Source organism: Salvelinus alpinus, chromosome 1, assembly GCF_045679555.1.
Source record: "Salvelinus alpinus chromosome 1, SLU_Salpinus.1, whole genome shotgun sequence".
In the NCBI taxonomy this organism is placed as follows: Eukaryota; Metazoa; Chordata; class Actinopteri; order Salmoniformes; family Salmonidae; genus Salvelinus; species Salvelinus alpinus.
In genome coordinates, this window is record NC_092086.1 from 54,717,695 (window position 1) to 54,731,103 (window position 13,409).

The 13,409-nt window shown below is 39.4% G+C and overlaps 1 protein-coding gene across 1 annotated transcript in view; it reads right to left on the bottom strand.

Annotated features, from left to right (window-relative positions):
- crhr1 (corticotropin releasing hormone receptor 1) overlaps positions 1–12,884 on the bottom strand; it is a 180,975-nt gene extending 168,091 nt beyond the window's left edge. The window contains exon 1 of the mRNA XM_071409798.1: positions 11,840–12,884. Coding sequence (XP_071265899.1) covers positions 11,840–11,863 — 24 coding nt within the window. The 5' untranslated portion in view covers positions 11,864–12,884. The remainder of the gene's footprint in view (positions 1–11,839) is intronic.
- Positions 12,885–13,409: the final 525 nt, after the last annotated feature.

The following is a 13,409-nucleotide window of genomic DNA, read 5'->3' on the forward strand; positions in this document are numbered from 1 at the left end:
AATAACAATTGAGTGAAAAGGCTTGTTATTTACAGACTACCGAGACACGGCTATAGTGTCTCTTCGTCCGACATCGTAAATATCTCCCGCTTCCTTTCCTAATTAGCTCATTTGTGAGCTGCTTCGAGGCTATGTAATTGCACTGATAATAAGAATACAAAACCTCCACAAATAAACCAATAAACCAACAAAGTTCTTCAACTACACTCCAGTCCTCTGATCAAACAAAAGGAAAAAGTAATAACATAACCCTTTTGGGAACCACAAACAATTGCTTTGATGAGTTTGTGTTAGCTTTAAGTGGGAAACCAGAGTATGAGTATGTACTCTGCCAAAAAACAAAACAATCACACAGTAACTTAATTTAAATAACTTATCGGAAAAGTCAACCAAACAATGGTTGGCTCCCCAAAGCTTTGTTATGGCATCGCCCCCAGTACCCGCTGCTCTCAAACCACCGTAGACTGTGCACTTTCATTTAATTAGTTTGCAGATTTGAGTGGTCAATTGGCTTGGGTGAAACCCTGATGCAGGTATGGAGATGCGCTGCCTTTGTCCTCCCCTGAGTTAGTTGGGAAAAAATGTATTCTCATAGTTATTCAACCAAAAAACCTTGACAAGCTTCAAAGCTGCATTGGACTCAAAGAAAAAGTCCCCCTGAATTAGTACAGTGCCTTCAGAAAGTATTCATACCCCTTGACTTATTCCACTTTTTTTTACCACCTGAATTCAAAAATGTATGAAATCGTTTTTTTTCTCAGCTATCTACACAGAAGACCCCATAATAACAAAGTGAAAACATGTTTTTGAAATATAGAAATATCTCATTTACATACACTACTGTTCAAAAGTTGGGGGTCACTTAGGAATGTCCTTGTTTTTGAAAGAAAATCACATTTTTTTGTCCATTAAAATAACATGAAATTGACCAGCAATACAGTGTTAATGTTATGATTATTGTAGCTGGAAACGGATGGAATATCTACATAGGCGTACAGAGGCTCATTATCAGCAACCATCATTTCTGTGTTCCAATGGCACTTTGTGTTAGCTTATCCAAGTTTATCATTTTAAAAGGCTAATTGATCATTAGAAAACCCTTTTGCAATTATGTTAGCACAGCTGAAAACTGTTGTCCTGATTAAAGAAGCAATAAAACTGGCCTCCTTTAGACTAGTTGAGTATCTGGAGCATCAGCATTCGTGGGTTCGATTACAGGCTCAAAATGGCCAGAGACAGTTTACTTTCTTCTGAAACTCGTCAGTCTATTCTTGTTCTGAGAAAGGAAGACTATGCCATGCGAGAAATTGCCAAGAAATTGAAGATCTCGTACAGCGCTGTGTACTACTCCCTTCACAGAACAGTGCAAACTGGCCCTAACCAGAATAGAAAGAGGAGTGGGAGGCCCCGGTGCACAACCGAGCAAGAGGACAAGTACATTAGAGTGGTTAGTTTGAGAAACAGATGCCTCACAAGTCCTCAACTGGCAGCTTCATTAAATAGTACCAGTAAAACGCCAGTATCAACATCAACAGTGACGAGGCGACGCCGGGATGCTGGCCTTCTAGGCAGAGTTGCAAAGAAAAAGCCATATCTCAGACTGGCCAATAAAAAGAAAAGATTAATATGGGCAAAAGAACAGAGGAACTCTGCCTAGAAGGCCAGCATCCTTTTCTTTCAAAAACAAGGACATTTCTAAGTCACCCCAAACTTTTGAACAGTAGTCAAAACTTTGTGGAAGCACTTTTGGTGGTAATTACAGCTGTCTTTCTGGGTAAGTCTCTAAGAGATTTGCACACCTGAATTGTACACTATTTTCCCATTATTCGTCAAAGAATTATTCAAGCTCTGTCAAGTTGATTGCTGATCACAGGTAGATAGCCATTTACAAGTCCTACCATTGATTTTCAAGCCAATTTTGTAAGGTTCTGTATTTTTTTTCTTAGTCAACCTTGTGTTCTGTTTCGTTGTGTTCTTGAACGTAGCCCTGTATTGGGAGGGGGGGGGGGGGGGGGTACTGTAAGGTCAACCTTGTGTTCTGTTTCGTTGTGTTCTTGAACGTAGCCCTGTATTGGGGGGGGGGGGGGGGGTACTGTAAGGTCAACCTTGTGTTCTGTTTTGTTGTGTTCTTTCTTTGTGTTCTTTAATGTAGCCCTGTCTTTCATTTTTTTTCATTGATTTCACCTGTGTTAGTTACTCACCTGGTCTCGTCAGCTCCTTATTTAGTTCAGTTCATTCTGTTTGTTCCTTTGTGAGGTATTGTTCTTTTTGACTGTATTCCTAGCTCGTTTATGAGAACCAGTTTTAGCCTTCAGTCCTATTTTTTTTTTACCTGCCTGTTTGCCTACCTATGTATGACCATTGCCTGCCTGTGACCACTATTCCTGCCGTCTGCGAAGACGTAATAAACACCTGCCGCACTCTCCGCGTGAATCTACACCTTTTTCTCCCTGAGTATTCATTACAGAATTAAGTCAAAACTGTAACTAGGCCACTTAGGAACATTCAATGTCGTCTTGGTAAGCAACTCTAGCGTAGATTTGGCCTTGTGTTTTAGGTTATTGTCTTGCTGAAAGGTGAATTTGTCTCCCAGTGTCTGTTGGAAAGCAGACTAAACCAGATTTTCCTTTAAGATTGTGCCTGTGCTTATATTTCAATTCCGTTTCTTTTTATCCCAAAAACACCCTAGTCCTTGTCGATGACAAGCATACCCATAACATGATGCAGCCATCACCATGCTTGAAAATATGAAGAGTGATACTCAGTGATGTGTTGTGATGGATTTGCTCCAAACATAACACTTTGTATTCAGGGCAAAAAGTACATTTTCTTTGCCAATTTTTTTGCAGTGTCTCTTAAGTGCCTTGTTGCACACAAGATGCATGTTTTGTAATATTTATATTCTGTACAGGCTTCCTTCTTTTCAGTCTGTCATTTACGTCAGTATTGTGTAGTAACTACAATGTTGTTGATCCATCCTCAGTTTTCTCCTATCATAGCCATTAAACTATGTAACTTTTTTTAAATCACAATTGGCCTCATGGTGAAATCCCTGAGCAGTTTCCTTCCTCTATGGCAACTGAGTTATGAAAGACGCTTGTATCTTTGTAGTGATTGGGTGCATCGATACACCACCGAAAGCCTAATATAGGGATATTCAGTGTCTGCTTATAATTTATTTTACACATCTACCAATCGATGCCCTTCCTTGTGAAGGCATTGAAAACCCCGCCTTGGTCTTTGTGGTTGAATCTGTGCTTGAAACTCACTACTCGATTGAGGGACCTTACAGATAAATGTATGTGTGGGGTATATAGATGGGGTAGTTATTCAACAATCTTTTTAAGCACTGTTACTGAACATGGAATAAGTCCATGCAATTTATCATATGATTTGTTAAGCACATTTTTACTGAATGTATTTAGACGTGCCATAACAAAGGGGTTGAATACTTATTGACTCAAGACATTTTAGCCTCAAATTGTTATAATTTTTTCACCACAAATAACAAACAAAATTCCACTTTGACATTATGGGGTATTGTGCCTAGATCAGTGATTTATCTTAATTTAACACTTTTTAAATTCAGGCTGTAATAAGACATAATGTGGAAAAAGTAAAGGGGTGTGAATACTTTCTGACTATGTCTCTAACAGGATAAAATACCTGGATGATACCCTCTGCACACTGCATATAGCTTTGTAGTAAAAGCAGAAAGGGTTGGATACGGTCATACAAGAGTATGAGTACAATTTATTGTGTTTACGCACTCTCCAACTCAAGAGCTATGTAGGAATCATGAAGCAATTATGTTTTGAAAAAGTCATGGGGCGGTTTCACAGATCTGGATTAAGCCTACTTTCAAATGAAAAAGAAATTCCATTAAACGTGGTTTGGCGTCCATGGGAATACTTAATCTGGGTCTGCGAAACTGGCCCATAGATTCCTATTCAGACATTATGAGACTGTTATTCCTTAGACTCTAAGGTTTATTGCCATTGAGTACTATACTGAAAATAGACTACACAAAAAATAAATGAGTTTGACAGTCTACAACTCAACAATGGCTAGCATTTGAAAAATAAATAAAAGATTACATTTGTCCAGAAATAGTTGCTTTATTGCTTTGGTATTTATTTGATTTAGCCATGTTTAGTTATGTAAGGACTAGACAGCAAATATCCTGTGATTTTCAGTTTCACAATGCTCATGTTGGAAAATAATAATCTCTGTATTGTTATATCTACGACAACACCCCATCACCAAACCTTAACAACATCAAGAGTAAACCAATCAGATTCAGATTATGGACGGTCAAAGTAAAGCATGAAGTATGAAATAGGAAAATAAAAAAGAAATAGATAGAGACAGATAATGATCAGGCACGCTGCGCTGCGTCCGTGTTATTACATGAGTTTCTAGGTGTCCAGTTTTACCAATTAAACTTGAATAGTCAATGCACAGTTTAGAACTATCTTTACATTAGATATCAGTGTCTTTGAATCATACCCTTCAGCCCTGTGCTATGCAATCTTTAACAGTTATCTTCCAATGCTTCAGTACTGCTTTATCTAAGGTCAAATAAATAGTGTGGCCCATATCTAATCTATTCATTATACCTACAAGCACCAGTTAAGACCGTGTTACAATATAGCCCCGACTGCATCATCTCTATGTAACCAGGTTATTACACCACCATCTCCCCCAACCACCTCTTTCCACAGCACGGATTGGCCTTATGACTGACACACCAGTTTCTTACAGCACCCCTATGGAAACAAGACAGAGAGGAACGCATCCCAAATGGCACCCTATTACCCACATAGTGCACTACTTCTAACAGCCCAATGGACCCTTTTGGAATAGGGTGCCATTTGGGACGCAAGCCAGTGAGTGCTCCTACAGTGTCTTTAAGTGCTTTTAAACACGTGTCTGTGAGCATAGCGTGATGTAGAAAAATAAATAACAGCCATGCAAGTCAGCAGATGGATCGCAGTTTGGCTTGCCCGGAATTATTTCCTTCATTCTATTAAAGGGTCAATATGGGAGCGGTGAATACGTTTTGACTTTTTAAAAGTGGTGGCTAAGTTGTTTTTGTTTGAATCTCAGACTGCCCCTTTAAATACCCAGCTCTCTGAGGTTTCACTTGAAATTGATCAGACCCGTTTTCTGAGAATTGTACAGGGCTCATGTTGTAAGGGGCTTAGGGAAAGGAGAAGCAAAGGCTTTTCAGGGCAACTATGATTGTTATCATCCGCATTTGATCTAAAACTGATTACCTTTGGTACGTAATGTCCTGTCCTCCGATTTGGTTATATTTTTTATATAAGGAATTTACACAGGAGGCAATCAATATGTAGTTAACCAAAGGCTGCAACTACCGGTGCATCTTAAGCCATCAGCCTATGTGATGTGTCGTGACATATTCTTTTACATTATACCATTTCCAATTTCTTTGTACACATTGTATTGTTTTGAGGAACTCTGGAATGTACACTACCGTTCAAAAGCTTGTGGTCATTTAGAAATGTCCTTGTTTTTGAAAGAAAAGCAATTTTTTTGTGCTTTAAGATGGGCAAAATAATTAAGATGGGCAAAAGAACACTGGACAGAGGATTAGCTAACACAACGTGTCATTGGAACACAGGAGTGATGGTTGCTGATAATTCGCCTCTGTACGCCTATGTAGATATTCCATTAAACAATCAGCAGTTTCCAGCTAAAATAGTCATTTGCAACATTAACAATGTCTACACTATATTTCAGTGGACAAAAAATTTGCTTTTCATTCAAAAACAAGCCATTTCTAAGTGACTCCAAACTTTTGAACAGTAGTGTATGTATTGCAATCCAAATCTAATATCTACTTGATATCCTTTTTTTTAATCAGGATTTTAGATGTGGTGGTTTAAAGAAGCCTGATATCCTATGACTCAATCAAAACAAGTGGTTAGAATTTCTCCTCCAGTTGCTTGCTATACCTTGGGACCAATTGCATAGAAGTGGCATAGATTTCTCTTGGGCTAGACTAGGAAACATCTACTAAAATCTGCAGCAGAACTCTTGTCATGATGAGTGGCATTGAGCTATCCATCAATGCGATAGGTTCAGGGCTGTGCATGACCAGGGTCCTATTCATTAGGGGGAATCATTTTCAAAATGGACTGAAACAGGGAGGTACCACTGTACATGAACTTGTCCAATAAAAACACTGAGTAGCAAAATGGTTTGCTACGGTTTGCTACGCTGTGCTCTACTGAACATGACCCTGACCAGATAGAAGAGCGCCCCCCTCTGGCCTTCAACCCCTCCCACCTGACCTTAATAGAGAGAACCTGTACTTCTGATAAATGTCCAATCTTGCAGAGTGCAAACAATACATTTCCATATCCACTGTAATAAACTACTGTACTGATAGATACACCTGTCAGCCTCACCTATATTATAGCCCAGAATGACATACTGTATAGTGGGATATTAGTTCATTACCGGGCTTCAAACTATGACTGATTGAAGTTCTCAAGCCTCGTCCTATCTGCAGCAAACAGTCCAGTCACCTTGGCTTGGGGAAGGTGGGCTTTAAAACATGTGTGTGCTGGCAACCTAGCTATTATTGATTAATATGTTCAGTTGGAGCTGCTGATGCAAGCACTTTCAAGGATTTCAGCCTTGCGCCGTCGAACACATACTTTATCATCAATGTATAGCCACCTGCTTGGTATAGTGCACTATACAGGGAAAAGTGTAACATTTCAGACGCAGGCATGATATACAATAGATGGCTTTATATGTGTCTTGAAGGTCAAACCATAGTGTACAGTAAATGCACGTAAGCCATATACAGTTGAAGTTGGAGGTTTACATACACCTTAGCCAAATACATTTAAACTCAGTTTTTCACAACTCCTGACTTAATCCTAGTAACAATTCACAATTTTTGTCTAAGAATGTGAAATGTCAGAATAATAGTAGAGAGAATTATTTATTTCAGATTTTATTTCTTTCATCACATTCCCAGTGGGTGAGAAGTTGACATACACTCAATTAGTATTGCCTTTAAATTGTTTAACTTGGGTCAAACGTTTTTGGTAGCCTTCCACAAGCTTCCCACAATAAGTTGGGTGAATTTTGGCCCATTCCTCCTGACAGAGCTGGTGTAACTGAGTCAGGATTTTAGGCCTCCTTGCCTGCACACGCTTTTTCAGTTCTGCCCACACATTTTCTATAGGATTGGTTTCAGGGCTTTGTGATGGCCTCTCCGATACCTTGACTTTGTTGTCCTTAAGCCATTTTGCCACAAATTTGGAAGTATGCTTGGGGTCATTGTCCATTTGGAAGACCCATTTGCGACCAAGCTTTAACTTCCTGACTGATGTCTTGAGATGTTGCTTTAATATATCCACATACATTTCCTCCCTCATGATGCCATCTATTTTGTGAAGTGCACCAGTCCCTCCTGCAGCAAATCACCCCCACAACATGATGCTGCCACCCCGTGCTTCACGGTTGGGATGGTGTTCTTTGGCTTGCAAGCCTCCCCATTTTTCCTCCAGACATAACAATGGTCATTATGGCCAAACAGTTTTATTTTTGTTTCATCAGACAAGAGGACATTTCTCCAAAAAGTACAATCTTTGTCCCCATGTGCAGTTGCAAACCGTTGTCTGCATTTTTTTAATGGCGGTTTTGGAGCAGTGGCTTCTTCCTTGCTGAGCGGCCTGTCAGGTTATGTTGATATAGAACTCGTTTTACTGTGGTTATAGATACTTTTGTACCTGTTTCCTCCAGCATCTTCAAAAGGTCATTTGCTGTTGTTCTGGGATTGATTTGTACTTTTCGCACCAAAGTACGTTCATTACTAGGAGACAGAACGTGTCTCCTTCCTGAGGGGTATGATGGCTGCGTGGTCCCATGGTGTTTATACTTGCGCACTATTGTTTGTACAGATGAACGTGGTACCTCCAGGCGTTTGGAAATTGCTCCCAAGGAGGAACAAGACTTGTGGAGGTCTACAATTTTTTTTCTGAGGTCTTGGCTGATTTCCTTTGATTTTCCCATGATGTCAAGCAAAGAGGCACTGAGTTTGAAGGTAGGCCTTGAAATACATCTACAGGTACACCTCCAATTGACTCAAATGATGTCAATTAGCCTATCAGAAGCTTCTAAAGCCATGACATATTTTCTGGAATGTTCCAAGCTGTTTAAAGGCACAGTCAATTTAGTGTATGTAAACTTCTGACCCACTGGAATTGTGATACAGTGAATTCCATGTGAAATAATCTGTCTGTAAACAATTGTTGGAAAAATTATTTGTGTCTTGCACAAAGTAGATGTTCGAACCGACTTGACAAAACTATAGTTTGTTAACAAGAAATGTGTGGAGTGGTTGAAAAACGAGTTTTAATAACTCCAACCTAAGTGTATGTAATCTTCCGACTTCAACTGTAGGTAGTCAATGAGACACATGGCTGTGGTAAGGGTCGCCGGCGCTGTTCATGGTCACACATGTGTATTATATTCCCCAGTGGCAGCTTCTGGTGGGAAACCAATCCAAAAGTCTTTCTACAAAAAATCCAAAAGTCTTTCTACAAAAAATATATTCAACACCTCAAGGGTGTAATGTACTTAAGGAAAAATACTTTAACGTACTACTTAAACTAGTTTTGGGGGTATCTGTACTTTGCTTTGCTATTTATATTTTTTTAACAACTTTTAATTTTACTCCACTACATTCCTAGAGAAAATGAATGCACTTTTAACTCCATTCATTTTCCCTGACACCCAAAAGTACATTTCAAATGTTTAGCAGGACAAGAAAACGGTCCAAGAGAACATCCCTGGTCATCCCTATTGCCTCTTATCTGGCAGACTCACTAAACACAAACGCTTCAATTGTAAATGCTTCGTTTGTAAATGAGTGTTAACAGCAAGAAGCCCAAATAGATTTGACAAAAGAAGAAGAATTTCAAACCCTGATTACATTGGTTTACGATAACCTCTTTATTTATGTGTGGGAATACTTGGGAACAGATTTAGTGAATTGCAATCTATTTGAGCTGATTTCCTGGTGATTTTACGTCAAAATAAATTAATAAAGTTGGCCCGTGGGCCGCCTATTGGGGAACCTTGTTGTATAGTGCTAGCACACACTGTTTTTCCTCAAAAGCCAGTTTCCCTTCTGTCAGCCAAGCAGCCATTGGTTTTCAGCTATGTGATATGGTTGGGCGGGAGGATTTCTATCTCTGTAGCTTCTGTGCCCGTAGAAATATAATTACTACAGTATACTAGAATTAACTAGAATTGAATGGGAATGTCCGTTCTGTGGTCTGGTCCTTTTCATCTGAGGGCTCTGTGATGAGTTAATTAGATCAGCGAGGACAGACAGACCCAGACTATGACTGTGACTAGGGGTACATTGAGATCTTTAATTAAAGAAGTGGACATTGAGATTTAATTGAGGAATAGTTTATATGAGAGGCTGAACAGACTGGAGTCTCACTGACATTCACACCTGATGAAGGGACAAGGATCTGTTTGCCTCTGAAAGAAGGCCCTGTTTAGGACTGTCCTTGAAAGTTTGGTAGAGAGGAAAAAAATGTGTAAGCCTACAGAGTCTGTCTGCCAGGCAAATTGGGAGTATAAAAATAACATTATGTTGGTGATTCATTCGAAAATGTAAAATGTATAGTTTGGTGGATAGGAAAAAAATGTTTACAGAGTCAGACAGTTTGGCAAATGGAGAGTATAAAAATGACATATTGTTGATTCACTTTAACATAATCACATTTACATATCAAATGAATCATATGGAAATCAAAGACATGGGATGGTTGCTCAGTCAAAACGAAAGTGATCTGATCATTTGCATGTTACCTAGCTAGATGATGGATCTGCAATCAGATATGCATCATTGGTATTATTTGCATTTTCACTTCCTCACTGTCCAGGTTGTCTTTTCTGCTTTAATTAGAATGTCAACCCTCACTGCATTTAGAACTGTCAATCACTTCACCTCATAGCCCTGGGTAGAGTTCACTAATCTCTCTCCATTGGACAAATGCCAGACTTACCTCAAGCAATATAGGCTTAGTGTGATTCACAGGCAGTGGCTGTGTAGAAATGAATCCCCTACTGCACCTGCATGAGTTTGATTCTCAATGCATCAGGGTGTCTATATTGAGACTGTTTTGAATATACTGCACAAAGAAGGTATGATCATATGCATACACCAGATGCACAAGTGTCTGTAAGCCAAACATTTTCAGCGTAAACATTTGGTATGCATGGAACAAAATGTGTCAACCATTCCGTATTTACTGCTCCTTGTCGTGAGGTATTGCGTGGGTAACCCTTGCTTTACACAACAGAACACATGGATCATTTATGTTCCATGCAGAATTAGAAGGCTTTGTAATCTCTGCCCTGTGTTTCCACTGTATAAGCTCACTTTCTTTATACACTTGTGCAACCTTTTGTAAAGCTGCCAACTCTATCATTCTGCACAGCATAAAGCATTCATTTTGGCCACAAGTTGTGGCAAAAGATTTTAATCATAAAGTGAAAACAATGAGAACAAAGAGGCTTGGCATGTGTCGGCAATGTCAATGGTTCGAAGAAGCTTATTTTTAGTGTTTGTATTTTGATTTATGATATCAAAATGAGGTGCGCTATGCCGCGAGGTGCCAAACCTCTCCAACTTGGCCCATTCAAGATTGAAGAATCCCGTACAAGTAGTAGGCCTATGCAAGAGCTGAATAGTTGTGTTGTTGCTGTCGGTGCTTTCATGTGATGATTGTATAAGAAAACAGGCATATTTAATCCTACCGATTTAGATTTGACCCTTACTCAAACGTGTAATGACAATGCGTAATCTTCTCCTGAGTTAGGCTAAATCAGGCGAGCCACAACAACACCCAAGATTGGCTGAAAGACTTAGATTGATCCCAAAAGTTGTGGCCAACAGCCATGTGCCTCCTGCGGATTTAAATTAAATTGAATACCTGCTGAGTCATATTTGCAATATTTAATGTCTCAGCATTATTAGCGCGTAACTGCGTTTAATTGTATTGTCGAATACAAGCCAAGTGAATGAATCAACAACAAAAAAATGCATATAACAATATTTAGCAATATCCCCTTTAATAATAATAGTTCGTAGTGCTCGAGAGCTCCAGTGCAACAAAAAAATGCATATAACAATATTTAGCAATATCCCCTTTAATAATAATAGTTCGTCGTGCTCGAGAGCTCCAGTGCCAATATAACCTGCATTTGAAGTAATATTATACACTAGATATTGTTCTTTACGGGAGTTGTAAACGGAAAACACACACGCACACATGTACTGCACACGCACACTTTTACATTCATCCTATGCTGCTGCTACTCTTTTCCTTATTTTACTCTTATTATTATCTATCCTGATGCCTAGTCACTTTACCCTGCCCTCGTGTACTTAAAACCTGGTACCACTGCAAATTGATCTGGTACGCCTACCGGTAGCCTACTCTCTGTATATAGGTCCATTCTTGACTATTTTATTTTATTCTTCGTGTTACTATTTTATTTGTATTATTAATGTTGAACTCTGCGTCGTTGGGAAGGGCTCTTAAGCAAGCATTTCACGGTAAAGTCTACACCAGTTGTATTCGGCGCATGAGACACATACAGTCTGATTTGATTTGATTTGAAAAAACAAATCTAAGTCCCAAGCAGTGAGAGGCAAAAACACAATCTCAGCTGCCAACAAAACATTTTTTTTTTTTTTTTTTACAACATAGCAGTTAATAACTGAAAGGACAACAATGATTTAAAAGCAGCTCGCATGCACCTGACATACCTGGGGAAGAATTCGCAGCCACATTTTTCTGTGCGTTTATTTGCTGATACCTCCAAACTGCACTCCTGCCTTCCCGCAGTTACCGTGTTACCACGAGATGCCTCCGGTACAGGATTAGGGATACTCAATTCTCACAAGAGAGGATATCACGCCACTTTCGGAATAAATCTTGCCCACACGAACAACCAACAGTTACTTATCGTTGTGCATTTTCTCAAATATGAAGTCCCAATAAAGTGTTTAAGTAAATGTTCATTTATTTTATAACACAGCCTCTAAATTGCCGGTCATTATCTTATTGAGATATGTTTGGTTTTAATCGATGTCAGTCCATTTCAGAGGAAATTCAAACGTCTCTTCGGAAATTTTTTTTGTATAATGTTGATCCGTAGTAGTCTATTTCCTTCTGTATTACACCGCTATATATTCCGGTGAATGGACTTTCCAGAGGACTGCGTTTAGCTTGGTTTTTATAATAGCCATGTACATAAAACGAACATTAGAGGTTCCGTCCGCAGTATCCAATAATTAATTCAGTGGGCCTATTGAAATTCGGCCAGAGATTGATGTCGGGTCTCGCCAACTTCAAAGCGTTGACAGCCTTTTGCGTCGTCCTTTTTCAATCCCTCTTCATAACAGTCCTCTCATGTATTGTTTTTTTTGTTCGATGTGCGACTGGTCAGGTGCTCCAATATTTATTTTCTCAATGCTAAGGTCTCCAAAAATACCATTTAACTTATAATATCTAGGCAACATACACCACAGCATTCATTAAATCTGCTCACTGCGCTCCAAAAAGTGAAAAGGGAAGAGTGCTTCCCAGGCTCAGCTTCAGAAATCGCCTAATAAGATGTGTTTGACAAAACTACACCGGTATCCTCTTAACGCAGTGGCGGGCCACAGTCTTTCTCGCTCTTTGGGTGTTTCAGCTCCGATTCCACTTCACTGCAGTTCGACCGACTGCTTTTAGAATTTGAAATATTTTGTTTGCGGTACTGCTCTCTCAGCCTCCATAGGCAAATAGTACAAACTCCAGCATGCGATCGCATAGACTGTCCTACGTCACTGCACACTTTACGGCTCTCCTCTCTTCACTTTAGGTTTTCCTCCTGAGAGCAAATTAACTTGTATTGCACTTCATCGAAACAACATGATAGATCTGTTCTCGATTTATGTCCAATGGTACACACCAACTCCAGAGGGGCACGAAAAGGTAAGTCTGTGAAGCTGTAATATGGTTCAATGAAGCAATAATTTGCCAAATAGGCCAACTGAAGCCCCCTTGATAGCTCTAGACCCATGTCATATATTGTATAGGAACATGAGGATACATAATGAATAATCCCGTACCCCTTCCTCCCTCTCTCCATTGTACTGCCTTATCTCTCCTGATGCCCCACCATGTGTATTTATTTTTTATTTAACCTTTATTTAACTAAGCAAGTCAGTTAAGAACAAATTCTTATTTACAGTGACGGGCTAGGAGCAGTGGGTTAACTGCCTTGTTCTGGGGCAGAAAGACAGATTTTTACCTTGTCAACTATGGGATTCAATCTAGCAACCTTTTGGT